Below are 27,375 nucleotides of genomic sequence, written 5' to 3' on the forward strand. Positions count from 1 at the left end.
ATGTTGCTAGAATCGATAATTTATCAAAATCTCCAATTGTTATAACTTGTATAAACTACTTTCAATTCATATAAAGTTCATTCATAACTTGTATAAACTACTTTGAATTCATATAAAGTTTATTCATAATTGCTAGATAATGATGCACCATCATTTATGTATCAAACTCCATATGATATGAATCATTCACCAAACGTATGTATCTTTGTGCTCTATTTCCAATTCACCAACGAATTGGTTGTTTTCTTTGATAAAATCTACAATATTAACCAACTAAATTACCCTTCTGTATTATTTTTCAGTGAATTCAAATGCTTGTTTATATAAAAACTGAAACGATTTCTTAAATAATTATTAAAAAAACCTAAACATCATATAAAATCCAAATTGAACATACATCAAAATGAACACAAATCCAAATCAAACATAAATATTTTTAAATCCTAAAAATTATATTGAAATCCAAATAAAATTCTACAAGCACATCAGATTTTCAGCACATCAACACATATGATATGAGCTGTGATTTTAGAAAAAAAAATAAGCATCAGATCAGATTTTCGTGTCCATACATTACCACATCAGATTTCAACATTAATACATCAAGAAAAGGTATTTCAGGAAAAAAAAAATGACCAAAACAGCCCTGATATTGCATTTGCCATCTCTGCTCAAAGGATATGTAATCAAAATTCCTCAATTCCAAATTGAGATCATCAATCTTTATGTCAATTTAGTGTCACTTTAAATCAAAACATGCTTCCTGAAAACAATTTGAGTAAAATAGAACAGTGGAGCAGTTAGTTCACACATTTGACAATGGAGATTTCAACAAAAAAATCACCAAATGTCAGCAACAATTACAGATTCATTATCGATTTCAGCAAGAAAACATTGATTTTACCCTGAAATCGTCGATTTCATCGTATTTGGGGAGAGAAAAAAGGAAAACATAAAGAACTATACATACCTGAAGCCAACCTCTTATGTACGACAGAGGCGCCGTATGCGTGGGAGGCTGGCACCGGAGGTATGGGAGGGTGGCGCCGGAGATCCGAAGGGCAGCGATGGCAGCGGATGACGGAGGTGGAGCGTATGGCGGCAAAAGATTGTAGGTAATCAGAGTGTGTTGGGTGGGAAAAGGGGTCGACGTATGAAATAGAAAAGAGAATAGGGAAGTCGCGTAGGGAAAAATAGGAACACACGCCTCTTTTTCTTTTTCAGATACAATCCCATGTCTGAAATATTAAGAGGCTTTTAAAATATTAAGAGGCAAAAAATAAGATGCTAACAAACGGACTAAATCTGAATTTTTAAGAGGATGCCTCTTAATTTGCCATTAAGAGGCAAACAAACAACCCCTTAGTCCAATACAAAATATTATTTAATAGTTAGTCCAAACCTTTAAAATTTTGATCATATTTATGAAAAAACACTTATATTTGGTTAGTGACCGGTTTACTACGGTAAAAACTCATAAATTACCGGTTACTGTGTATAAAACAAAAAAATGTAAACAGTTGCCAAATTTTCGGACTTAATTGTAAACAATTGTTAGTTTTTTGGCTTTCTTGTAAGAAACAAAAATATAAGGACTTAAACGATTATAAGGAAAAAATGTAAGAACTTTCCTAAAATTTTCTATTTTTATACTACAGTTATTATGAGTATTATTTATTTATTATATATACAAAATAAATGAAAATAATAACATAAGGTTAAACTAGTAGGTATTTATGATGGTTGTCGAGGCCAACAAAATAAATAACCCTAAATATTGTACACTAAAATAGTGTATAGTGGTAAAGGGGTCGAATCCGCGGAGATTGATTCAATTTTATAACTCTATGAAAATCTCTTTGTAAAAATACTTGTAAAATGACAATAAAAAAATGGGGGTTTTGGTCTTTTAAAATACTTGTAATAAAACTAGAATTAAACTAATATTTAAATAGACAATTCAACAAAAACAAGAGTTTGATGTAAAATCAATAAGAGAAAGATGGTTGACTTAAGGTTCCTCACTTGAACATTTAATGAACATATCATTAGAATCTAATGGTGCAATACTTGTTTTAAATCTTTAATTTGACTATAGTAATCCAAGAAGCATGAGATTACCTAGACTTTTTTTTAATTGTTAAAATAGTTAAAAAAGCTCGTAACAATTTCCTTAGTCAAAGTCATAATTTCCATTAAGCATGTAATTAGTGAAAGTCAACTAGCATTAAGAACCAAAAAGTCACCAAATCCAAGAGGAGTCAAATGCTTTCATTTCCATGTTGGAGAAAATATTTTTATGATTGTGTGAAGTAAAAACCAACACAAAAACCACTTGTTGTTTGCTAATTTGAGGATCCTTTACTCAATCAAGAAATTAGCCAACTAATCACTACAAATACATTTAAACTCATGAATAAAAACATACAAGTAGTAATAAGATGTTAAAACACAAAACAATCTCATAAAGATTCAAGAACAAGTTCATGGAGTCTTCAACATTCAACAAACATTCAAATGATTTCACCAAAGTCAACCAAGTTTAGTTTAGCCTAGCATGGCTAAACTCAAGGAAACAAAGTAAGAGTAGATTGTACCAAACATTTAGCAAGAATCAAGAGTAAAAAGATGATGTTCTTGAGGTGTTCTTGGCCTTCAAAATGCTCCAAAATCTCCAGAGAATCCTCTCAATCTCGGATGTGCAAGAGTGTGAAAAGATTCGCACCAAACTTCTTTAAATAAAAGCCAAAAGTAAAATCACAAAATTGCCCTTGCAGGAACTCACGCGGGCCGTGTGGTATTCTTGTGCTGGCCGCGTGAAGTTACTGAGAATGGGCCATTTCCAATTGTTGGGTCTGCACTGCTTTAGCCCACTGATCCAATTCTTCTTCATTAGATTATAGACCACAAGTCTTCAAGTTTTCTTCAATTTGAGCCCAATTTGTCTTTTCCAAATCCTCCAAAGCTCACGTGATTTCCCGATCAATAATCTCCGCATGCACAAAAAATCTTCCATTTCTTGCAAATTTAAAGCTCATTTTCTCCAAGCCTTCAAGTAATCATCAAGCTCGCTCCATGCATCATTTCCACTAGCAATCAAGCCCATACTCTTTATTGTCCTCCATGTCCAATCGCCTCCCAAAGATCCCGCTCTACTAGTCTCCTTAAAATCTGGAATTATGCTCACGAAATTAGAAAGTACCCGAAATAGTCATAAAATAACAAATAGGAAAATATGTATGAAAATTAGCTAAACTATGAATGAAATATACTAAAATAAACTATAAAAAGACGTAAATAAAATGAAACTATCAATTTACATGTGTAGAAATGAGTTTATTATATAACATCCCGAGATTTGGCAGGTATTCCCGAACCCTCTTCTATCATTACCTTGTCATTTATAGTCCTTGGGGTTGGAAGTAAAGAGCCAAGATAAGTTTAAGGGCCAAGTTTGCAAACTTGGGCCAAGAGGGAGTACGATGCGCGTACATAAGAGTACGCTAAGCGTACTAAGGTTCGCCTTAGTACGCTGGGCGTACACTTGTGTACGCTGGGTGTACTAATGTCTGGGTGAAACCCTAATATTTAGGGTTTAGGGCCTATATAAGCAACATTATGAGCACCAAAACCTCCCTTACCTCAGGCTCCACATATTATACTCGTCTTCCCCAAACCCTAGCCTTTCCTTTGTGTGTTTAAGCTTATTGAGTGTGTTCTTGAGTGCTTTAAGAGGAAGTTATTGCATCAAAGAGTTGGAGGAGAAGATCTAGCTTGTGGATCTGAAGTTAGTTTGTGCCCAAGAAGCTCCAGAAGGTATAAAGCTCCAAACTTTATGCATATATGAATAGATCTCAACATTTTGCTTTAAAAGAACCATTTCCTGTCCCAAAAACCACAAGGTGGTGCATGTTGTGATTTGGACGAAAAGGACTATCCTTCTAGACTCTTGAAGGGACCTTGAGTGATAAAAATGAGGTCACATTAGTTGAATGTGTCCCATGAATGGAAAAAAGAAGGTCTTAATGGATTAAGACCAAGTATTAAGAGCTTTCTGGACGTCCAAAGTGATAAAGTTCATGACTTTATGGATCCTAGGCATGTTAGGTCTCTAGATCTGAAGTTTGGGTTTAAGTGCTTAAGCCATTAAGCAATTAATAAGGTTTTGGAAACACTGTTGAGTAAGCCCAGCGTAAATCCAGTACGCCCAACGTACTAGGTTAACCACCCCGATGGTGGTCAACATATGGACGTGTACGCCCCGCGTACGTCCTCTGTTGGGCCTTTGACAAATGGGCTTCGGGTTTTGGGCTGTTTATGGACTAAATGGAATTGGGCCTTTGCTGGACTTTGTAAATAAGATATTTTGGGCCAGGTAGTGATAGTGGATCATGGGGTTAGGCCCAATTAGGAGGATGGGCCCAATTTAGTAAATTGGGCCAATAATGGGCTTTATATATGGACTTTCAAGTCAAGGACTTGGTAATTGGGCCTTGGCCCAATTAAGAGAATGGGCTTAATGAGTGGTGTGGACACTTAGTCAAGGAGGTTATTTTGGGTATTAACTTAGTGTTTATTATGTGATAGTTCAGGATTCCCGGTGAGACAACAGTTAGAGATTTGCGGTACTTCGGCACTACTTGCGAGGTGAGTTATCCTCACTATACTTAAGGGTCTAAGGCACCAAGTCCGGCCCTTTGGATTGTTATCTGGATATGTTATGCTAGTATGATATGTTAGATCGATATCCTGGTAGATAGGATGGTATTATGTGGTATGTGGTATGATCTGTTAGATCGGTATCCTGGTAGATAGGATGGTGTTATGTGTTATGTGGTATGATCTGTTGGATCGGTTGTTTGTCTATAGACTGTTATGTGATTATCTGTTATATGTGCAAATGTCGTTTGGCGGTTGAGGCTTATCTGCTTTGTGCGAAGTCCAATAGACCTGGGCATTCCAACCTGTGGGTTGTGGGTCGTGAGTATTCCATCCCAAGGACGATTGGACTCATAAGTATGTGGGCATTCCAACCTGTTGGTTGTGGGCCTGGGGTATTCCATCCCGAGGATGATTGGACCCATAGTATGTTGGCATTCCAACCTGATGGTTGAGGGCCTGGGGTATTCCAACCCGATGGTTGACTGGACCCATAGTATGTTGTTTATGATTATATGCGTATTGTTGTGGGTATGGGTATTTTGGGGGAACTCACTAAGCTTTCGGGCGTACAGTTTCAGTTTATTGCTTCAGGTACATCAGGGGATCGCGGCAAGGCAAAGGCGTGATCGTACAGCTCCTCATGTTTTGTTTATGTTTCTGGGAAAACTCTGATATTATACATTTTGAAAACAAGTTTGTAATGATTTAATGATCTTGAAATGTTTTAAAAAGTTCAAATTTGGCATGATTTTATGGACGTTACAAGTTGGTATCAGAGCCTTGGTTTGAGTGAATTGGAGGAACATTCGTGTGAATCCAGTCTCAAATCAAGGAAGTATTTCCAAAATAATTTTAAAATGGTTTTCAAAATAAGTGAAGGAGGATGCAGGGTGTACGATCAGCTGGAGCCAGTAAGTAGACCCCAAAATACCATACGGTTATTTGATATTGTGATATTTTAGAACAACATGCTAGTAATAGGCTGGGGATCTTCAAGAATTGCATGATAGAATTGTCTGATTACATGATACCTGCTAGCCTAGGGTTTTCTCTATATGAAATTGACATCATTACTGTAGTTGCTTAGTGTATGCATCACGGTCGTACATAACTAAGATCTTATAGCTTGAGAATGTTTGGTTTGGCCTTATTTCCTGTTCTTGTTTGATGAAGGGCTTAGGGTAGGATCAGGTATTCGAAAGTCTATAGGGTCGAACGTTATGTATGGCTAGCATACACTAGTGCTACAGGGTTGGTGGAAGTTTCATGGATGGGTGGGTTGTGTGAGACCAGTAGGTCAGTTGTGAGACAGTTAGCCTTCCTCTAGGGGTGAGGTTGAGCGACCGCCATGTGCATGTATAGTGTTAGGGTGTTATGGTGACACTTGAGACAAATATGAGTAGGTGTGGAAGGTAGTATGGGACCTTACTACTGAAAGCACAGGACCCATACACGTAGCAAGGAAGTCACAACCCCTAGGGTTTAGTAGGGAGTTGGTTCCCAGTTATTTATGCGGATTGTCTGATATCTTCCTGTTACATTTGCAGTATGGTGGTTACGAGGCGTTTTGTGACTGGATCCGGATTGGGATCAGGGCAGGGCGATCAGGAGGCCCCGACAGCGCCCGAGATTATCGTCCATGAGGGGCCAGTGTTGACAGAGGATCGTGTCAGGGAGATCATCCGTGAGGAGGTGGTTGAGATTGTCCGGGGTCAGATTCCGGAGTTGTTTGGGACTATCAAGTCCACTATGATGGAGTACTTTGATGACAGATACGCATCCCTTGCTGAGACAGTTGCCGCTGCAGCTACCACGACTATAACAACAATAGGGGGAGGAGTTGGCCGAGTTTTCCAGTACCGGGACTTTGATAACACGAAGCCCCCGAATTTTGATGGTACTCAGGATCCTATTATAGCCATGAGGTGGCTGTCGGACGTGGAGGGATGTTTCTTCACGTGTTCATGTCCTACTGACCAGAAGGTTAGGTGTGCCCTGAACCTGTTACGGACCGGGGCAAAGGATTGGTGGAGATTGGTTACTGGGGCATATACGGATGACCAGAGAGCTGTTGTTACTTGGGAGCAATTCAGGGATATGTTCCGCGCTCGCTACATTCCTCGGGTCGAGCGCGAGCGGTTGTCTTAGGAGTTCTTGGACCTGAAGCAGGGTACGGAGTCGGTGACCGAGATCACCTGTATGTTTACTGAGAGGGTGATGTTTTGCCCGGAGTTTGCCTCGGAGCAGGCTTAGATGACACTTTATCTGAGCATGCTCAAGACTGACATCCGTCAGTTTGTTGCCACTCAGAGATGTGATACACTGTTGGACCTACAGGAGGCAGCTAGGCGGCGCGAGTTGGAGATTGAGCTGCAGTTGAGGGAGCAGCGACAGGCCCCGACACAGTCACAGCCGACACCGAAGCAGTCTAAGACCACTGATACCAGGACTGGGGGACAGCCAGGCCGCACTTGTGGGAAGTTCGGAAAGGCTCATTTAGGTACGTGCCGAGAAGGGAGTGGGTGCCACCGATGTGGCAAGCAAGGCCATCTGGCCAGGGATTGCAGGCAACAGACTCCAACTTCTCGAGTCAGACTTTGTTATCATTGTGAGCAGGTGGGCCATATGAAGGCCCAGTGTCCTATACTAGCTGCCAAGTCGGCGCAGGCTCCAACGCCGGCTACTTTGAGTATTACGGATGGGAGACCAGTTAGGGTGGAGCCTTCGAAGGCTCAGGGTTGTGCCTTCCAGCTTACAGTCGAGGACGCCAGGGCAGCACCGGACGTGGTTGCTGGTATGTTTCTATCCTCTATTTCTTTTATTATATATGTTTTATGCTTATCTGTTGTACCTGTGGTTAGGTACGTTTTTAGTGAACTCCTTGCCTGCATTGGTTTTATTTGACTCGGGGGCGAGTCGATCGTTTGTTTCTCAGACTTTCAGTAGGGAGTTCAGTATGCCGGTAGGCGAGCTAGAGTGTCCGCTGCAAGTCTCTATCGCCAACGAACACGGGGTTTCCGTTTCTTCGGTCTACCGAGGATGCGAGTTGGAGATCTTCGGAGTGTCCTTTCTGATAGACTTGATTCCGATTCCCATGGGGGAGGTGTGCGTGATTGTGGGCATGGACTGGCTCAGTCGATTCGGTGCCATGATTGATTGTGAGGGTCAGCGGGTGGTAGTTCGAACCCCAAGTGGGGGAGAACTGATTATATATGGCGAGGGCACCAGAGTGGGAGCAGGGTTCTGTTCAGCTGCCAGGACTCGACAGTATATTCAACACGGGTGTGCGGGTTATCTGGTGTATGTGGTGGATACACGAGTCAGGGATCAGATTTCAGTTTCAGAGGTTCTAGCAGTAAGGGAGTTTGTTGATGTGTTTCCGGAGGAGATTCCAGGGATACCTCCGGAGAGGCAGGTCGAGTTCCAGATCGACCTGGTGCCGGGTGCGGCTCCTATCGCCAAGGCGCCGTACCGATTGGCGCCACCCGAGATGCAGGAGCTATCATCACAGCTGCAAGAACTACTGGGCAAGCAGTTCATTCGACCTAGCAGTTCTCCATGGGGAGCACCGATCCTCTTCTTCAGGAAGAAGGACGGTTCGCACCGGATGTGAATTGATTATAGGGAGTTGAACAAGTTGACGGTGAAGAACCGTTATCCACTCCCGAGGATAGATGTTCTCTTTGATCAGTTGCAGGGTGCATCTTGGTTCTCCAAGATAGATTTGAGGTCGGGATATCATCAGGTCCGGGTCAGAGAGGAGGACGTGGAGAAGACCGTGTTTAGGACTCGATATGGACATTACGAGTTCGTGGTGATGCCGTTTGGGCTCACCAACGCGCCAGCGGTATTCATGGACCTAATGAATCGGGTCTGCAGACCGATGTTAGATCGCTCGGTTATAGTGTTTATTGATGATATTTTGGTATATTCCAAGACCCGAGAGCAACACGAGGAGGACCTCAGGGAGTTATTGGGAGTTTTGAGACGAGAACGGTTGTATGCTAAGTTCTCGAAGTGTGATTTTTGGTTATGAGAGGTCCAGTTCCTCAGACATCTCGTTAACCAAGAGGGGATTTTGGTCAATCCGGCCAAAATCGAGGCAGTCATGCAGTGGGAGGTGTCGAGATCTCCTTCAGATATCAGGAGTTTTCTGGGATTAGCAGGGTACTACCGAATATTCATACGAGATTTCTCCAAGATTGCAGTACCCCTCACTCGTTTGATGAGGAAGGGGGTGGATTTCCGATGGGGCCCCTAGCAGCAGAGGGCGTTTGAGACCATCCGACAACGTTTGTGCGAGGCTCCGGTTTTGACACTCCCGGAGGGAGTTGAGGATTTTGTGGTGTTCTGCGATGCATCTATCATAGGTTTAGGGGCGGTCCTCATGCAGAGAGGACATGTGATAGCCTACGCGTCGCGGTAGCTGAAGCCGCATGAGACGAGATATCCTACACATGATTTAGAGTTGGGAGCAGTGGTTTTCGCTCTCAAGATATGGAGACATTACCTCTATGGGATCCGTTGTACCATATACACCGATCACAAGAGCCTGAGACACATCATGGATCAGCCGAACCTGAACATGAGGCAGCGCAGGTGCCTGGATGTAGTCAAGGACTACGACTGCGAAATCCTATACCACCCCGGTAAACCGAATGTGGTGGCGGACGCTCTGAGCCGCAAGTCAGCTGGGTCTTCCACCCCAGCAGTATGTATGAGGATACCGGTGGATTCTTCGCTTGTGAGTTTAACCAGGGATGCTCAGGTGGAGGGCATGAGACCAGAGAACTGGAAACTGGAGAGGATCAGGGGCGAGAACGCCCAGTTTGTGCAGGATAGCCGGGGATTGTTGACCCGATGCAGTCGGGTATGGGTTCCGATATCTAGTGGGGTCAGACTGACAGTTATGGAGGAGGCTCACAAGTCTCACTTTTCTATTCACCCGGGGCCACCAAGATGTACCGGGACTTGAGTTTGAGTTACTGGTGGTCGTTCATGAAGCGAGAAATCGCTTGGTATGTCGAGAGGTGCTTGACCTGTAGGATGGTCAAGGCCGAGCATCAGAGGCCGCATGGCAAGCTGCAGCCCCTGAAGATTCCCATGTGGAAATGGGAACATATCACGATGGACTTTATTACCAAGTTGCTGAGGACGACGAAAGGGTTTGATGCTATATGGGTCATCGTGGATCGATTGACCAAGAGGGCCCATTTCTTAGCCATACGGGAGAGTTCATCGGCCGAGAAGTTGGCCGACGTGTATGTCCGAGAGATCGTTGTTCGCCACGGGGTTCCGGTCTCCATTGTTTCCGATCGAGATATTAGATTTACCTCCCGTTTCTGGCAGAAGTTCCACGAGGAACTGGGCACACGGCTGCACTTTAGCACAACATATCATCCGCAGACCGACGGTCAGAGCGAGCGGACCATACAGACTCTCGAAGACATGTTGAGGGCTTGTGTCGTCGATTTCAGTGGGAGCTGGGATTCCCACCTACTCCTTGCAGAGTTCGCCTACAACAACAACTACCATTCCAGCATTGGCGCCCCGTTTTTTGAGCTATTGTACGGGCGGAGATGTCGCACCCCGGTTTGTTGGGGTGAGGTTGGTCACAGGGTGATGGGGGAGGACAGAGGTAGTCTTGCAGACTACCGAGAAGATTTAGCAGATCAGGCAGCGACTGCAGACCGCTCAGAGTCGGCAGAAGAGTTACGCCGACAGACGCCGATCTGAGTTGGAGTTCCAGGTAGGTGACATGGTGTTACTGAAGGTTTCACCTTGGAAGGGTGTGATTTGCTTCAGGAAGAGGGGAAAGTTGGGTCCCCGATACATCGGACCATTTCCGGTTATTGCCAGGGTTGGCAAGGTTGCATACAGATTGGATCTTCTGGAGGAGCTCCGTCAGATACACAACACTTTTCACGTTTCGCAATTGCGAAAATGTATCATGGATCAGGAGGCAGTAGTATCGTTGGATGATATTCGGGTCGACGAGCGCCTGAATTATGTAGAGAGGCCCGTGGCCATTATGGAGAGGAAAATGAAGGTTCTACAGAACAAGGAGATACCTTTGGTAAAGGTACAGTGGGAGCATCGGAGAGGATCCGAGTGGACTTGGGAGCCCGAGTCCGAGATGCGGGAGCATTACCCGGATCTATTTGTCGCAGCAGACTTCGAGGGCGAAGTCTAAGTCAAGTGGGGGAGAATTGTAACATCCCGAGATTTGGCAGGTATTCCTGAACCCTTTTCTATAATTACCTTGTCATTTATAGTCCTTGGGTTTGGAAGTGAAGAGCCAAGATAAGTTTAAGGGCCAAGTTTGCAAACTTGGGCCAAGAGGGAGTACGTTGCCCGTACATAAGAGTACGCTAAGCGTACTAAGGTCCGCCTTAGTACGTTGGGCGTACACTTGTGTACGTTGGGCGTATTAATGTCTGGGTGAAACCCTAATATTTTGGGTTTTGGGCCTATATAAGCAACATTATGAGCACCAAAACCTCCCTTACCTCAGCCTCCACAGATTATACTCGTCTTCCCCAAACCCTAGCCTTTCCTTTGTGTGTTTAAGCTTATTAAGTGTGTTCTTGAGTGCTTTAAGAGGAATTTATTGCATCAAAGAGTTGGAGGAGAAGATCTGGCTTGTGGATATGAAGTTAGCTTGTGCCCAAGAAGCTCCAGAAGGTATAAAGCTCCAAACTTTATGCATATATGAATAGATCTCACCATTTTGCTTTAAAATAACCATTTCTTGTCCCAAAAACCACAAGGTGGTGCATGTTGTGATTTGGACGAAAAGGACTGTCCTTCTAGACTCTTGAAGAGACCTTGAGTGATAAAAATGAGGTCCCATTAGCTGAATGTGTCCCATGAATGGAAAAAGAAGGTCTTAATGGATTAAGACCAAGTATTAAGAGCTTTTTGGACGTCCAAAGTGATAAAGTTCATGACTTTATGGATCCTAGACATGTTAGGTCTTTGGATCTGAAGTTTGGGCTTAAGTGCTTAAGCCATTAAGCACTTAATAAGGTTTTGGCAAAACTGTTGAGTACGCCCAGCGTAAATCCAGTACGCCCAGCGTACTGGGTCAACCTCCCCGATGGTGGTCAACATATGGACGTGTACGCCCCGCGTACCAGAGTATGCCCCGCGTAGGTCCTCTGTTGGGCCTTTGACAAATGGGCTTCGGGTTTTGGGTTGTTTATGGACTAAATGGAATTGGGCCTTTGCTGGACTTTGTAAATAAGATATTTTGGGCCAGGTAGTGATAGTGGATCATGGGGTTAGGCCCAATTAGGAGGATGGGCCCAATTTAGTAAATTGGGCCAATAATGGGCTTTATATATGGACTTTCAAGTCAAGGACCTGGTAATTGGGCCTTGGCCCAATTAAGAGAACGGGCTTAATGAGTGGTGTGGACACTTAGTCAAGGAGGTTATTTTGGGTATTAACTTAGTGTTTATTATGTGATAGTTCAGGATTCCCGGTGAGACAACAGTTAGAGATTTGCGGTACTTCGGCACTACTTGCGAGGTGAGTTATCCTCACTATACTTAAGGGTCTAAGGCACCAAGGTCGGCCCTTTGGATTGTTATTTGGATATGTTATGCTAGTATGATCTGTTAGATCGATATCCTAGTAGATAGGATGGTATTATGTGGTATGTGGTATGATATGTTAGATCGATATCCTGATAGATAGGATGGTATTATGTGGTATGATCTGTTGGATCGGTTGTTTGTCTATAGACTTTTATGTGATTATCTGTTATACGTGCACATGTCGTTTGGCGATTGAGGCTTATCTGCTTTTGTGCGGAGGCCAATAGACCTAGGCATTCCAACCTGTTGGTTGTGGGCCGTGAGTATTCCATCCCGAGGATGATTGGACTCATAAGTATGTGGGCATTCCAACCTATTGGTTGTAGGCCTGGGGTATTCCATCCCGAGGATGATTGGACCCATAGTATGTTGGCATTCCAACCTGATGGTTGAGGGCCTGGGGTATTCCAACCCGATGGCTGACTGGACCCATAGTATGTTGTTTATGATTATATGTGTATTGTTGTGGGTATGGGTATTTTGGGGGAACTCACTAAGCTTTCGGGCTTACAGTTTCAGTTTATTGTTTCAGGTACATCAGGGAATCGCGACAAGGCAAATGCGTGATCGTACAGCTCCTCATGTTTTGTTTATGTTTATGGGAAAACTCTGATATTATACATTTTGAAAACAAGTTTGTAATGATTTAATTATCTTGAAATGTTTTAAAAAGTTCAAATTTGGCATGATTTTTATGGACGTTATATATTAATCCTACACTGGACCTTTTTTCTAATGTTGTTTTATGCATGAACCATATCTATAGTTTCATAATTATATTCGGACGATAATTTTATCTTACATATGGACCATTTATTTAACTTCAGTAAAACACATGTATATTTTAACAATTTTTATAATTACGATGTTATCGTGACCTATTTCTTTAATATTACTATTGCACACGACTAGTTATGTATCTTTGTCTTACACATAAACCATTATGTGATTTCACATATAGAACCATTTCTGTAATTCTCTCTTATATAGGGAGCATTAGATAAATTTATAGGGAGCATTTATATAAATGTAACATCCCGAAATTTGCAGGTATTTTCCAATCCTCCCTCTATTATTATCCTTGTCGTTTTTAGTCCTTGGGGATGGAAGGTGGAGCCATGATATGCCCTAGTGGCTAAAGTTGCAACTTTGGGATCGGGAGGAGTACGCTAAGCGTACATAAGGGTACGCTGAGCGTACTAGGCACGCCCTAGTACGCTGTGCGTACACTTGTGTATGTTGGGCGTACTCACGTTAGGGGAAAACCCTAATATTTAGGGTTTGGTGGTATATAAGTATCCCTATGAGCTCATAACCCTCTACCATTTTAGCCTTCATAGTTTTGAGTCGTTTTCCCCAAACCCTAACCTCTCTCTTGAGTGTATGAGTTAAAAGTGTGTGTTTTGAGTAGTTGAAGAAGAAGAAGTTGCATCAAGGCGTTGGAGAAGCGAGGCAAGCTTGAAGATATGAGGTTATCTTGTCCTTTCGAAGCTCGAGGAGGTAAAAAGCTTCTGCATTTATGCTTATAAGATGTAGATCTTGCCTTGTTAGCTTTATCACACCTTTCTTGTCCCAAAAAAGTTCCAATATTGTGCATGTTATGTTTTGGACGTGTTAAGTTGTCCTTTCAGACCTTAGGAAGGGTTCTAAGTGATAAAATGAGGTCCCAATGGCTAGAAGTGTTCCATGCAAATGGTAGAAAGGTCTTAATGGATTAAGACCTTCATTAAGGACGTTCTGGACGTTCAAAGTCTTAAAGTTTGAGACTTTATGGTTCTAAGACACATTTGGTCGATGGATCTGGAATTTGGGCTTAATTGCTTAAGTCATTAAGCACTTATTTGAGTTTTGAGAACAACGAGGGTACGCCCCGCGTAGAGAGTAGTACGCCCCGCGTACGCAGTCAACGTCCCCGTTTTCCAGTCAACGCGAGGCTTGCGTACGGCCCGCATAGCTTCGGAGTACGCCCAACGTACGCCCTCTGATGGGTTTTTACGATTTGGACTCTTATTAGGCTTTCTGAGTAGAAGTGTTTTAGGCCAATTTTGGAAGTGGATCTTAGGATGAGGTCCAATTAGAGAGTTGGGCCCAATTTGGAAAATTGGGCTAATTATGGGCCTTGTATATTGGGCTTTTGGATTAAGATATTGGAGTTGGGCCTTGGCCAAACTTAGGTAAAGGATAGAATGGACTATTACCCTATGTTTGGGCCCTTAGCCAAGATTGGCATTCCAACTATTGATTAGTGTTCGTTAATTGTGATAGTTCGGGATTTTCAGTGAGTCAGCAGTCGGAGGTTTTCAGTTCTGTTCGACATTGTGAGGTGAGTTATTCTCACTATATCAACAGGGTCTAAGGCACCAAGGCCGACCCTTTTTGGATTGTATCCTGGTTATATGATGATGCTATGATTAGTGATCTGTTAGATCTGTATGACTGTCTGTACATGGTAGCTAGCGTTTGATATCTATGTGTTGATTGTGTTTGCGGGTGGGTTGAGGCGGTCCTGCTTCGTGCTCTAGGTCAACAGACCTAGGGCGGCCCGAATAGACTGAAGGCCCATCGGGGCGTACCAGTCAGGATGAAGGCCCGGAGAACGGTCCAGACAGGCTGAAGGCCCGGTAGGGCGGACCAGACATGCTGAAGGTTCTGAGAGTGGGCCAGATAGACTGAAGGCCCGGTGAGGGCGGTCCAGTCATACTGAAGACTCTGTATGCATACTGTTTGTTATGATATTGTTCTGGTTTGTATGACGTTGGTATTTTGGGGGAACTCACTAAGCTTCTGGTTTACAATTGTGGATTTTATTTCAGGTACATCGGATGATCGTGGGAAGGCGAAAGCTTGATCGTACACCTCCTCACATTTTATGATTTTGATTTCTGGGATTCTCTGATATGAAACTATTTTGAAAACATTTTGTAATAACTAATGGCTTTTGGATGTTTGAAAAAGATTTAATTTTTTATGAATTTTATGAATGTTACAATAAATTTCTCAAACTTAGGGACCATTATATAATTTTTATAGGGATCACTTTTGTAATATTCTCAAACATATAGAATAAAACATAATTTTTACATAGAGACTATTTTATAATTTTCTCAAATATATTGATCATTAGATTATTTTCCAAGGACCATTTCTATAATTCACTCAACCATAAAGACCATTAGATATTATAGGAAGTAATTTCCCAAACATAAGGGCCATTAGATAAAATGCATAATGACTATTTATATAATTTTCTCAAAAGATAGGAACCATTAGATAATGTTGCAAATTATAGTGACTATTTAACAACATGAAACGGCTTCCTAACTTTTTCTATAAATTAGTTATATTTGATAGAGTCAAAATCTTATAAAAATAATTTCAATATGCATCTTTTAAATAAGTTTTTGTTTTCAAAAAGTTGCACTAAAGCGTTAAATGAATGGTATGACAGATCATGTTGATCAGAAGTCGAAATTAAGCTTTGCAATATAGTTGATCAAAACCAGAGATGTTACCGTATGGGAGCCTTGCATTAAAGCATTAAATGGATGGTATAATGGACCACATTGTCATCATTTTAACAGATTTTCAACCTGTAACATCTTAAATATAGAGCACATGTTTCATTTTTAGATATAATAAAACTATTCATTTACCAAACCATCAAAAGATAATCAGAGTATAAGTTTGAAGTTCAAAACAAATATAAGAGTAAAATCATAAAAATAGATAGTGAGGAATCTCTAGTGGAAGTGATGCAATCAGGTCGGACTCTTCCCTTTATTACTAGAAGTACATAAAATAAATTAAACTTAAAACCGTAAGCACAAAGCTTAACGAGTTCCCCTAGATACCACATACATATAACGGGCCTTGCCCCAACATATATGTTTCTAACATGCAGGCCTCACCCAATAAATATATAAACAGGCCTTGTCCAATGGGTATCACCCAACGAGCCTCGCCCAATGAACATAACATGCAAGATTCACATAAACAACAAGCAATTCAATGACACCTAGTGTCATACAATATAGTGAGAAGACTTACCTTACCTCAAATAATTTAACAGATAACACCACAGTTCGCTGGAAATGTGAAGATTGGTCTCAAAAACCACCTAAATAGTAAATAAAAGATTAAACCTTAGTCTACTTCCTAAAACCCTAAAGTTTGACTTGGGTAAGACTTAGTCAAAAAGTAAAAAAACAACATTTGGTCAAACTGGCGCCCTACACCCTATAAAGGACGCCCGACGCCCACTAAAAGACAAAATAGTCGGGACCTTAGGCTAAAATAGACGTGCCTCAGAAATCCCTAAAAGCTAGGTCTGGCAATCGTGTTGTGTTCGGGTTGGCGTGTCGCGGGTTGGCGGGTCAAAATATGTGTAACAACCCGTTATTTCAAGTCAATGTAAGTTAAACTTGTTCAAATAAAGTCTAAACTACGACCATGTGCAAGTAAATTCACAACATAACTTGATGCAATAAGAACTTTGAATGCCTAGAGTGTATGCGTATCTAACTTATATGTAAGTATATATGCAAAACCATGTTAATGTGAGCAAATGCAAGCCTAATACTTAACTTAAATCTTAATATATCTTTATATATATATATATATATATATATATATATATATATATATATATATATATATATATATATATATATATATATATATATATATATATATATATATATATATATATATATATATATATATAGAGAGAGAGAGAGAGAGAGAGAGAGATTTTGGTTTAGGGAATCTTATTCCAAACTCAAAACCGAAATCACCCCTTAGAATAAAGCATGACCGAAATCACATGCTTTTGGGAAAGCCTAGATCGAAAACCCTTTACCATTTGACTCTTTGGCCGAAAACACTTTGCTCTTTGACTTTAAGACCGAAAACACTTCCTTTATGGAACTGTAGGACCGAAAACATAAAGTTTAAGGCCCATTAAGGCCGAAAACCCATTCTATATATATAGTTTCAACCGTGAACTCAATTCATTTCTCACTTTCCAAACCGTAAACACCCTCATTTTGTTCTCAAAAGTCATACAGAATCTTCATATCCTCAAGAGTTTTCTACCCAGATCATCATAATTTCACCTAGAACACCAAGAACACCAAGAACAATATTCAAATCTTCAAGTTTTCCTCAAAAACACCAAGAACATCATCAAATATTCATATCTCTCACCGAAAACACCAAAGTGCACCGAAAACACCAAGAATACCTTCAAATAATTCCTAATGCATTTTGTAAGTATTTCTTACATAATTTAGTGTTGTCTAACACTTTAAATTATTATTTATTATTTAAATTAATATCTTATTAATTTAAATACGATACCGTGTATAATTATTATTAGGACACGACTACGCACACGGGTTCTAACCCGGGGATCATCGCTATCACTTCGTATCCTAGCGAGAACACGCATTCGATGTGAGTTCATACCTGTACGTTTTCACTATTTTTCCATGTTTTTAAGGGGGGGGGGGGAATACAAGTACAATACAATTAAATTTTGTGTTAACATCCGAATGATTTCTAACGATTTCATACGTTTCAAACTATTTCAATTTGTTTCAAGCTATTCTAATATATATATATATATATATATATATATATATATATATATATATATATATAAATGAGATTCAACAGGCTTAGGACTGGTGTTTTTGCCTTAACTTCTGTTCCTTGTTTGGTTGTGGGCTTAGGGAAAATTCACTTGTCCGACTGTCTTTTTAATTTCAATTATACATGGCCTATATATATATATATATATATATATATATATATATATATATATATATATATATATATATGAGTACAGACCTTTAAACCTTTGTAACATGCTGAGCAAAGGAGAATTTTCAGAGATATTCTCATTACAAACAGAACACACTTCTAAACTATAATAGGTATAGTTTATGAAACATCCTTACTGTTCTACTAATTCAAGAAACGATACAAGAACATACTTATAAACTATAATATGTATAGTTTATGGAACACTTATATCATTGTTACTAAATATAGAGATACAATACAAACAAACATATAAACTATAATTGATATAGTTTATGGAACATAAGTACTATTTTACTAAGTTCATTTTTTACTACAGTAACAAACGTATAAACTATGTTAGGTATAGTATATGGAACATATATATAGTTATTCATTACAAAGTGATTTTCAGTTATTCTACACGTAACCGTCAGTATAGCTTTGTGATACACACTTCAAGTACTTACCTAAGTACCAACCAAACCCTGAAATTATAACCAGAGTCTCTTGGAGGGAAAGCGTGAATTTGTGTATAGATTTATACGAGCTGACAATCCCGCACCTTAACTGCTAGCCACAGTTAGTCCGACAGGTCTGGGGTGACAAATGTCATAACTATTCCGACGCCTGAAGAACGTCATGTTAGGCCATCTTAGGTCATAAAGTATGGTTATAATAACTCTCAATTTGGTATTGAACAGTACGATTAGTGTATGAATGATTAAACAACTTCAAGTAGTTTTTATTAAATATTAAAACTACGATACATTATTTTACATTACAGTTGGTGGAATCCAAGTGCTTACATATACATAGTTTTCATACAAAAATACATACAATATACTATTTTCCAGCACAGAGCAACTTACATTTCAGAGAAACATTCATTATCACTAGTTTTATTTATTGATGAAATTATGATATACTATCACTGAGTACAATAATACTTACATATTTTGTTTTATAGTATTAAAACTACTATTCACTTACAACAAAAAATATAGGATTTTCTGGTAGAACATACTTACATTTTCAATGAACAACATACTGATTTCAAATACAAACATGCTTATGAACCCACAAACTTAAATGTTGATACACTTTCAAAATCACATGTACTTAGGAAACCGGTAGACAGGTACACTTACAGGTTTTTGAGAAGACGGAGCTATGCAGTCACGTTTTTTAGTTTTTGCTACATACTTTTGATGTCATACAAATTATGTTATGAACAGATGTAAAAACAATACTTTATCAATGTAATGGTTGTGTTTGCTTTGATTACTATTATACAATTGTTGTGATACTGTACATGACGTCCTTCGCCCCCGAACGTTTCCGCCGTTCTGGTTTGGGGGTGTGACAATATGTCAACCCAAACATGACCCATTTAAATATATAGGTCACGGGTTGGCGGGTTTGGAACATAAACCCATATATGACCCGCCAACCCATTTATTTATATGGGTTCACAGGTTGGCGGGTTCGTGAGTCAGATTTGGGTTCGTGGGTCAGATTCCATAAATAAAATTGACAATTAAACATGAATAAATTCTTGATGGTTGATGCAAACATATCCGAATTTTAGACACTTAAGTCTTAAACATCCAAATGAAAATTAAAAACATTCATAGAAACATGTTCAAACTAAACATTAATACAAAAATAGATAATTCAAGTGCTAAAGTAATAGCCACAATTCCCATTTTTTTCTCCCAAAAAACAAAGTCAATTCTCCAACACCATTTCGATACCTGATTTTGATCACAAAGTAATAGATGGGAGAGTGGGACTGTGGGAGACTGGGAGACTGCAAGTCTGGAAGAGGGAGATACACTCATATGCGATTTGATTTTGAGATTATTATTTAGGGCAAATGGGCAAAATGGTTACAAACTTAGCCTTACAGGTTACGACTTACGACCTTAGGTCATCCACCACGAATCAAAATGTCAAAACAGTCAAATGGTCTATGAATCTATGGTATATATTATATAATACTTATTAAATATTAATACTTGATACATAAATATATTTAAAAATAAAATAATTTTTTTATTAAAAATATAAACGGGTTGGCGGGTTAACCCGTTTATTTTTTAGAAACCCATATATGACCCGTTTAAAAAAACGGGTTGGCGGGTTGAAAAACTCAACCCAAACCCATTTATTTCGTGTCGTGTCGCGGATCGCGTCAAGAATTGCCAGCCCTACTAAAAGTGTGTCGCGCCATGGAGGGATGCGTCGCGTTTAGATCTTCTTCACAAGGTGAAATGACTTAATCCATTAAGTTAAAACCCCAAACTTCCAGATTTGGCCCAAACTTTTTCAGATTTGGTCCTTAATAGTGACTTAATGGATAAAATTTCCTACTTTATCCATTAAGACACTCCAATCAAGCAAGAGCTAAATTTTATGCACTAAAATGACCTAAAAAGGAAACACAACTTGCATGGCTTAGAGGGCATGCACAAAGCACCAACTTTCCATGTCCAAAAAGGTCTACAAAACAATCCTAAGTGCTCAAAAGATGCTGGAGTCATCTCAACTCTAACCAAAAATGCATTTTATTACATAGGGATCTACACTTAAACCTTCCTTATAGGCACACAATAAATCATTTGATCTTCAAGCTTCACTTCAAACCAAGAACAAATGAGCTCACAAATGGAAACCAAGCTAAAAAAACAAGAGGGAGGAAGTTAGGGTTTCTTAAAATCGCTCAAGGGTGATGGACGCTGATAATGATCTAATCCTAAAGGTTAATGGCCTTTAAATACTCTCAAAACCATAAAAGAATCATTCAGCCCATGGTCCAGGCACGATGCACCCAATAAGAAGAGCCTCCTCCCCCCCGCGATTAAATCCAGATATCATATTTTTAGATTTTAGCGAATTGAACGGAATAAAATCAGAATAAATTACATACTTGGTATTACAAATGTTACACAAACTGAAATGAAATTTTGCAATATAGTTAATAAAAAACAGAGCATGTTTAACTCGTTAAGTGGAAATTAAGTTTTACTCTAGATCATTTGAGTTTTGATTAACAATATTGTCTAGTAAAATTGCCTCCCGATAAATTTTGCTTCTTCCTGATAACAGAGACGGTTCCACTATGGTGCCCATAGTGGCACCGGCAACCCCTTATTTTTTCGGATACAGTGTATAAATTTTCGAATTTTTCGTTTTTTCTACATTTGTGCCACTATGTAAAATGAAAAATGTACCACCGGCAACACCTACTCCGAAATCTTGGGTTCGTCCCTGTCTGATAACGTGTTACAGAAGTTCCCATATCCATAATTATCCATTTACCACATATAAAATATTTTTAATAAAAAATATTACAATGTACAAGCTATTCTTAAAATTTACTCCATTACTTTAAAAAAGATGTCATATAGACTAAAATATTGTCTACTACACATATACGTCTTATATTATAGACGCACCTCGAAGTGAAAATTCGTCGATATTTAGTTTCAAAAAGTCACAACACCAGCCAATAAAAAGCTACCTACCAAAGGGCAAAATCGGTACACGAAAAAGATATGATCCGTAATCCAACGGCCCGTCACGTAGCAAATTCAAGACACCTCCGTGACGATAGCAAACTATATGACCTTTATTTTCGTTTTGCACTAGATGACGCTCTATCGAACCCAATGGAGTAGCGTGTCCAAACAACATCGTGAAGAAGATATTGTCTTTCTTCCTATATAAATTCACCGCCTGCTATCATCCACATCTCTTCATTCAGCCGGACCTTTCGCTGAGGTCCCTTTAAAGAATCTTGTAGGTTCCAAAACGAATTTGTTCTTCTGTTCATCTTAACTCGACTCCTGTGATTCAGGTTTGCTTTTGACCTAATTTTGTTTATGTATGCATGTGTGCTGTATATGCTCAGTGATTTGTTAGGGTTTCGTTTTTCGTGTAGCGTAATTACGTCTTCCTGTTGTTTCTGTGAGGATATCTGTGTGAATTTGCTAATGCCTATGGAATTCCTGTCCCCAATCCGGAGTTTTAGTGTAATAATTATATGGATAAGATAAGAAAATTTTTGGACGGATGGCGGATTTAACCTTTAAGATGAAATTTCTTACCTTTTCTTTGTCTGAATCGTATCCGATGAGTATTTTGTGTGGTGAGGCAAGCCTTAGAAAGGTTTTCCGCTTCAAAATTGAATATATTTTGGGAGCTTTTTACACGGTGATTCTGAACATTTGTGAAACGAGTTAAACTTTAAATTAATTAGTTGTTTGGGAACCTTTTGAAATTTGAACATTTTGATTACTTGTTTTCTTACGTGCTTATGTTTTATCTGAATTTGGCGCTTAATCAGTTGGAAATAGAAAATTTGTAGCTATCTCATGTTACGTGTGGAGTCAGCATATATGGTTAGAAAGTAACAGATGTATATTTTACCAATTGAAGTGTAATCAATATTGAAAATCTATCATACGCAGGTGATTTGATTATAATCATGGCGGGGGCTCTGGTTCAATCTACCAGCTTTCCTTCAACGGTTGCTGGAGATCGTAAGGTCCGTTCGAAGAGATCTGGGAATACAAAAGGAGAAATCAAGATGATGTATAGTGTACAAACTCCTCACATGAGTGTAAGGTCTTTCTCTGGGTTGAGAGGAACCAATGCTTTAGACAACTTGGTAAAAAGGGGTCATGATTTCCATTCAAAGGTTGCAGCTGCCACCTCTGTTCGGAAAGCAAAGCCTTCTCGAATTGTGCCAAAAGCCATGTTTGAGCGCTTCACTGAGAAAGCTATCAAAGTTATTATGCTTGCACAAGAGGAGGCTAGACGACTTGGACACAACTTTGTGGGAACTGAGCAGATCTTATTAGGTCTTATTGGTGAGGGCACTGGCATTGCAGCAAAGGTGTTGAAATCAATGGGGATTAATTTGAAAGATGCTCGTGTGGAGGTAGAGAAGATTATTGGTAGAGGAAGTGGATTTGTTGCTGTAGAAATCCCATTTACACCTCGTGCAAAGCGTGTTTTGGAGCTTTCATTGGAGGAGGCGCGTCAACTTGGTAACCCCCCTTTCCCCCCACTCTCTCCACACACACACACAATGTTCTATGTGAAAAGGGATGTATTGAATCATAGTTTAATAAAATGTTTCAGGGCATAATTATATTGGATCCGAGCACTTGCTTCTTGGTTTGCTTCGTGAGGGTGAAGGAGTAGCAGCTCGTGTTCTTGAGAATTTAGGTGCAGACCCGAATAACATTCGCACACAGGCAAGTTTTAAGTTTTAACATTATCTTCTACACTTGATTTGCTTTTTGTTTTTATTCCAGAATTTAATCTGTAATTGTTTGAATAGGTTATCAGAATGGTTGGTGAGAGTGCAGAAGCTGTGGGTGCTGGAGTCGGTGGTGGGAGCTCCAACAACAAGATGCCGACCCTTGAGGAATATGGCACCAACTTGACAAAACTAGCAGAGGAGGTACATTTTATGCAAGTTATATGAAAACATGAATGGTTCAGTTTTATTTACAATTTCTTTTCTTTAATTATTTAGGGTAAGTTGGATCCTGTTGTGGGAAGACAACCACAAATCGAAAGAGTTACACAAATTTTGGGCAGGCGTACTAAAAACAATCCCTGTCTTATTGGAGAACCCGGTGTTGGGAAAACAGCTATTGCAGAAGGCCTTGCTCAAAGAATTGCAAATGGTGATGTTCCAGAAACAATAGAGGGGAAGAAGGTGGGTGGGAATGAAAATTCATTGTTATTTTGTTTTATTTTTTACTTTTAGAATTCTAGATAAGATTTATGCTACTTTTTTTCAGGTGATAACTCTAGACATGGGTCTTCTTGTGGCTGGAACAAAGTATCGTGGAGAGTTTGAGGAGAGATTAAAGAAGTTAATGGAGGAAATTAAACAAAGTGATGAAATTATTCTATTTATCGATGAAGTTCATACACTAATTGGAGCTGGAGCAGCAGAGGGGGCTATTGATGCTGCTAACATTTTGAAGCCTGCTCTTGCTAGAGGTGAATTGCAGGTAGGTTGCTATTATTTATTACATAAAAACTGGACACAATTAAAATAAAAAAAAATGTCTTTGAGACTTGAGAGGTATATATATGATGAATAAAATTTGGTACAGTGTATTGGTGCAACAACACTTGATGAATACCGGAAGCATATTGAGAAGGACCCTGCACTGGAGAGACGATTCCAGCCAGTAAAGGTACCGGAGCCAACAGTTGATGAAACAATTCAGATCTTAAAGGGTCTTCGTGAGCGATATGAGATCCACCATAAGCTTCGCTACACCGATGAAGCATTAGTTGCTGCTGCACAGTTATCATATCAGTACATAAGGTACACAGATTTAAATCAATACTTATTTTCATATCCTTTTTAACATCATTACTAAGTGTTTTTATTTAAATCATTTTTCCTACAGTGATCGTTTTCTTCCCGATAAAGCAATTGATTTGGTCGATGAAGCCGGGTCTCGTGTTCGTCTACGTCACGCACAAGTAAGTCTTTTTTTTTAAATAATTATTTTTATGCTTGCTGTAGTCTTTTGTGGGTGATTCTAATTGATTATCTTGTGGTGCAGCTCCCAGAGGAAGCCCGAGAGCTTGAGAAAGAGCTTAGACAGATAACCAAAGAAAAGAATGAAGCAGTTCGTGGCCAAGATTTTGAGAAGGTACTGTTGTTGTCTTTCTAAAAAGGGCTAAAATTTAAGAAATAACAATGTTCTTTTGTTTCTTCTTATTACAACATTGTACATGGTACTATTATAAATTTACCCAATTGAAGCAATGTGTAGAATTTTCAAAGTAACATGTTTATTTTATAAGGTTCTAAAATCAAAGTTTTTATGGCACATAAATATCCGTATTTCAGTAATTCTATGAAACGTGCATACATTTAAAACATTTTCAATGATGTAATTAAGTAAATTAGATTGAATAGTTGCTTGCTTCTCAATAAACTGCAAAAGTCATAATATTAATTTGAAATAATTTTGTTTCATCATACTCTTCTAACTATAAACTAAAAAATAATTATACTCGGTTACCCTTTTATCACACAACAAATTTAACATTTAATTTGATGCAAGGTATAACAAAATATTTAGTTAACAAATGCATGTTCAAAAATATAATGAGATAAAATGCAAGGAATAGTAATGTATTTTTTCAATCTTATATCATAGCATTGTTCTATTTTTTCTTATTACATCTTTTTACGTTACAATTATTTCTTATTTCTTCTTTGATCATTGTCCTTGGAAAATTATACCTATTTTAGCAATTGGGCAACCTTTTAAAAAGGTTTAAAAGGTAGCAGGTTGTCTATTGCTATAATTCGATAGACCACGCCTCAATAAAAATAATTTAAAAATACAATGCTATAATAATTTTCTTGGAAAGTACGTTGCTATATAATCTAAGAAAACCTAATCTTGTACTCTACATACAGGCTGGGGAGTTGCGTGATAGAGAAATGGATCTCAAGACACAAATATCAGCACTCGTGGATAAAAACAAAGAGATGAGCAAAGCAGAAACCGAAGCAGGGGAGGAAGGCCCAATTGTAACAGAGGTCGACATTCAGCACATCGTATCTTCCTGGACCGGCATCCCAGTGGACAAAGTCTCAACCGACGAATCCGAACGCCTCCTCAAAATGGAAGAAACCCTTCACAAAAGAATCATCGGTCAAGATGAAGCAGTCGTAGCCATAAGCCGAGCCATCCGCCGAGCCCGTGTCGGTCTAAAAAACCCCAACCGCCCCATCGCCAGTTTCATCTTCTCCGGGCCCACCGGTGTCGGTAAATCCGAACTCGCTAAAGCCTTAGCCGCATACTACTTCGGCTCAGAAGAAGCCATGATTCGTCTCGACATGAGTGAGTTCATGGAGCGCCACACCGTCTCAAAACTCATCGGTTCACCGCCCGGTTACGTTGGCTACACCGAAGGCGGTCAGTTAACCGAAGCAGTTCGCCGCCGCCCCTACACCGTTGTCCTCTTCGATGAAATTGAAAAAGCGCATCCCGATGTCTTCAACATGATGCTTCAGATCCTCGAAGATGGACGTTTGACCGATAGCAAAGGCCGAACAGTTGACTTTAAAAACACGCTTTTGATCATGACTTCAAATGTCGGGAGTAGTGTGATTGAAAAGGGAGGTAGAAGAATCGGGTTCGACCTTGACTATGATGAAAAGGATAGCAGTTACAACAGAATCAAAAGTTTGGTCACCGAGGAGCTAAAACAGTATTTCCGACCCGAGTTTTTGAACAGGTTAGATGAAATGATTGTTTTCAGGCAACTAACGAAGCTCGAAGTCAAGGAAATTGCGGATATAATGTTGAAGGAAGTTTTCGAGAGGCTAAAAGTTAAGGAAATTGAGCTTCAGGTGACCGAAAGGTTTAGAGACAGGGTGGTTGAGGAAGGATATAATCCGAGTTATGGTGCGAGACCCTTAAGGAGAGCTATCATGAGGCTACTGGAAGACAGCATGGCCGAGAAGATGTTGGCACGGGAAATCAAGGAAGGTGATTCGGTGATTGTGGATGTTGATTCCGATGGTAATGTGACGGTTCTTAATGGCGGCACCGGGGCGGCTCCACCACCGGAGGCTTTGCCGGAGGCGATTGGAGTGTAGAGTGTAGACTCTAGACTCCCCGGAGATATGTTGTTTGTTTGTGTATTGTTATATGGTGTGATTAAATATCTCACACGATGAATTTGCATATCCGTTGGTTGGATCAGATGTGATACAGTTTTAGATTATATTCAGAATTTTTATGTTGTTTTAGTAATAAAAAGACGTGTTAAAGGATTTGTATCTTGATTTTGTTTTGGTCCTACAAATGCTTTGTACGATGTATATATATGGTGTAGACCTTGTACAATATATGTCATATATATGCACCTCATCATATCTTTAATATTAGATATCAATAGTTTTTATGTTTATCATATTTTGTAAATTCAGTATAAACTATTATATTATTTAAATAACAGTATCTTAATAACCGGAATATCTACAAAAAGGTTACTTAAATTTCTAAAAAAAAAAAGATTTGTCATTGTTCGGATGGAATATAATAGGTGAGGTCATATTCCCTCTTCAAAAGTCTCAATATTCGGATGGAATATAATAGGTGAGGTCATATTCCCTCTTCAAAAGAGCCATTGAGACTAAAGGATATACCTTGACCATAGGATACCTTGGGTGTGACATGGTACAACAGTGGGTACAAGAATCCTACTACTACCATCTAAGAAATTCACCACGCGGTGAGGGTCT

At 39.5% G+C, this 27,375-nt stretch overlaps 1 protein-coding gene across 1 annotated transcript; it reads left to right on the forward strand.

Moving 5' to 3' along the window:
• Positions 1-21,742: 21,742 nt before the first annotated feature.
• On the forward strand, positions 21,743-26,910 carry LOC145126178 (ATP-dependent Clp protease ATP-binding subunit ClpA homolog CD4B, chloroplastic). Its single transcript, XM_079061612.1, has 10 exons — positions 21,743-21,927; positions 22,541-23,122; positions 23,217-23,332; positions 23,419-23,541; positions 23,617-23,802; positions 23,888-24,103; positions 24,209-24,426; positions 24,512-24,587; positions 24,671-24,760; positions 25,540-26,910. Exons 2-10 carry the CDS (start codon positions 22,558-22,560, stop codon positions 26,725-26,727), a joined length of 2,778 nt encoding a protein of 925 aa, XP_078917738.1. The 5' UTR covers positions 21,743-21,927; positions 22,541-22,557; the 3' UTR covers positions 26,728-26,910.
• The last annotated feature ends 465 nt before the right edge of the window (positions 26,911-27,375 follow it).

This window comes from Lactuca virosa, chromosome 1 (genome assembly GCF_052849685.1).
Source record: "Lactuca virosa cultivar CGN04683 chromosome 1, Lactuca_virosa_CGN04683_v6, whole genome shotgun sequence".
NCBI lineage: Eukaryota > Viridiplantae > Streptophyta > Magnoliopsida > Asterales > Asteraceae > Lactuca > Lactuca virosa.

Excerpts from the sequence above, each read along its gene's own strand:
- LOC145126178 (XM_079061612.1), top strand. The coding sequence starts at position 22,558 with ATGGCGGGGGCTCTGGTTCAATCTACCAGCTTTCCTTCAACGGTTGCT. Across the intron at positions 24,588-24,670 it reads TTCGTCTACGTCACGCACAA|CTCCCAGAGGAAGCCCGAGA; the intron begins GTAAGTCTTTTT and ends CTTGTGGTGCAG. Across the intron at positions 24,761-25,539 it reads GTGGCCAAGATTTTGAGAAG|GCTGGGGAGTTGCGTGATAG; the intron begins GTACTGTTGTTG and ends CTCTACATACAG.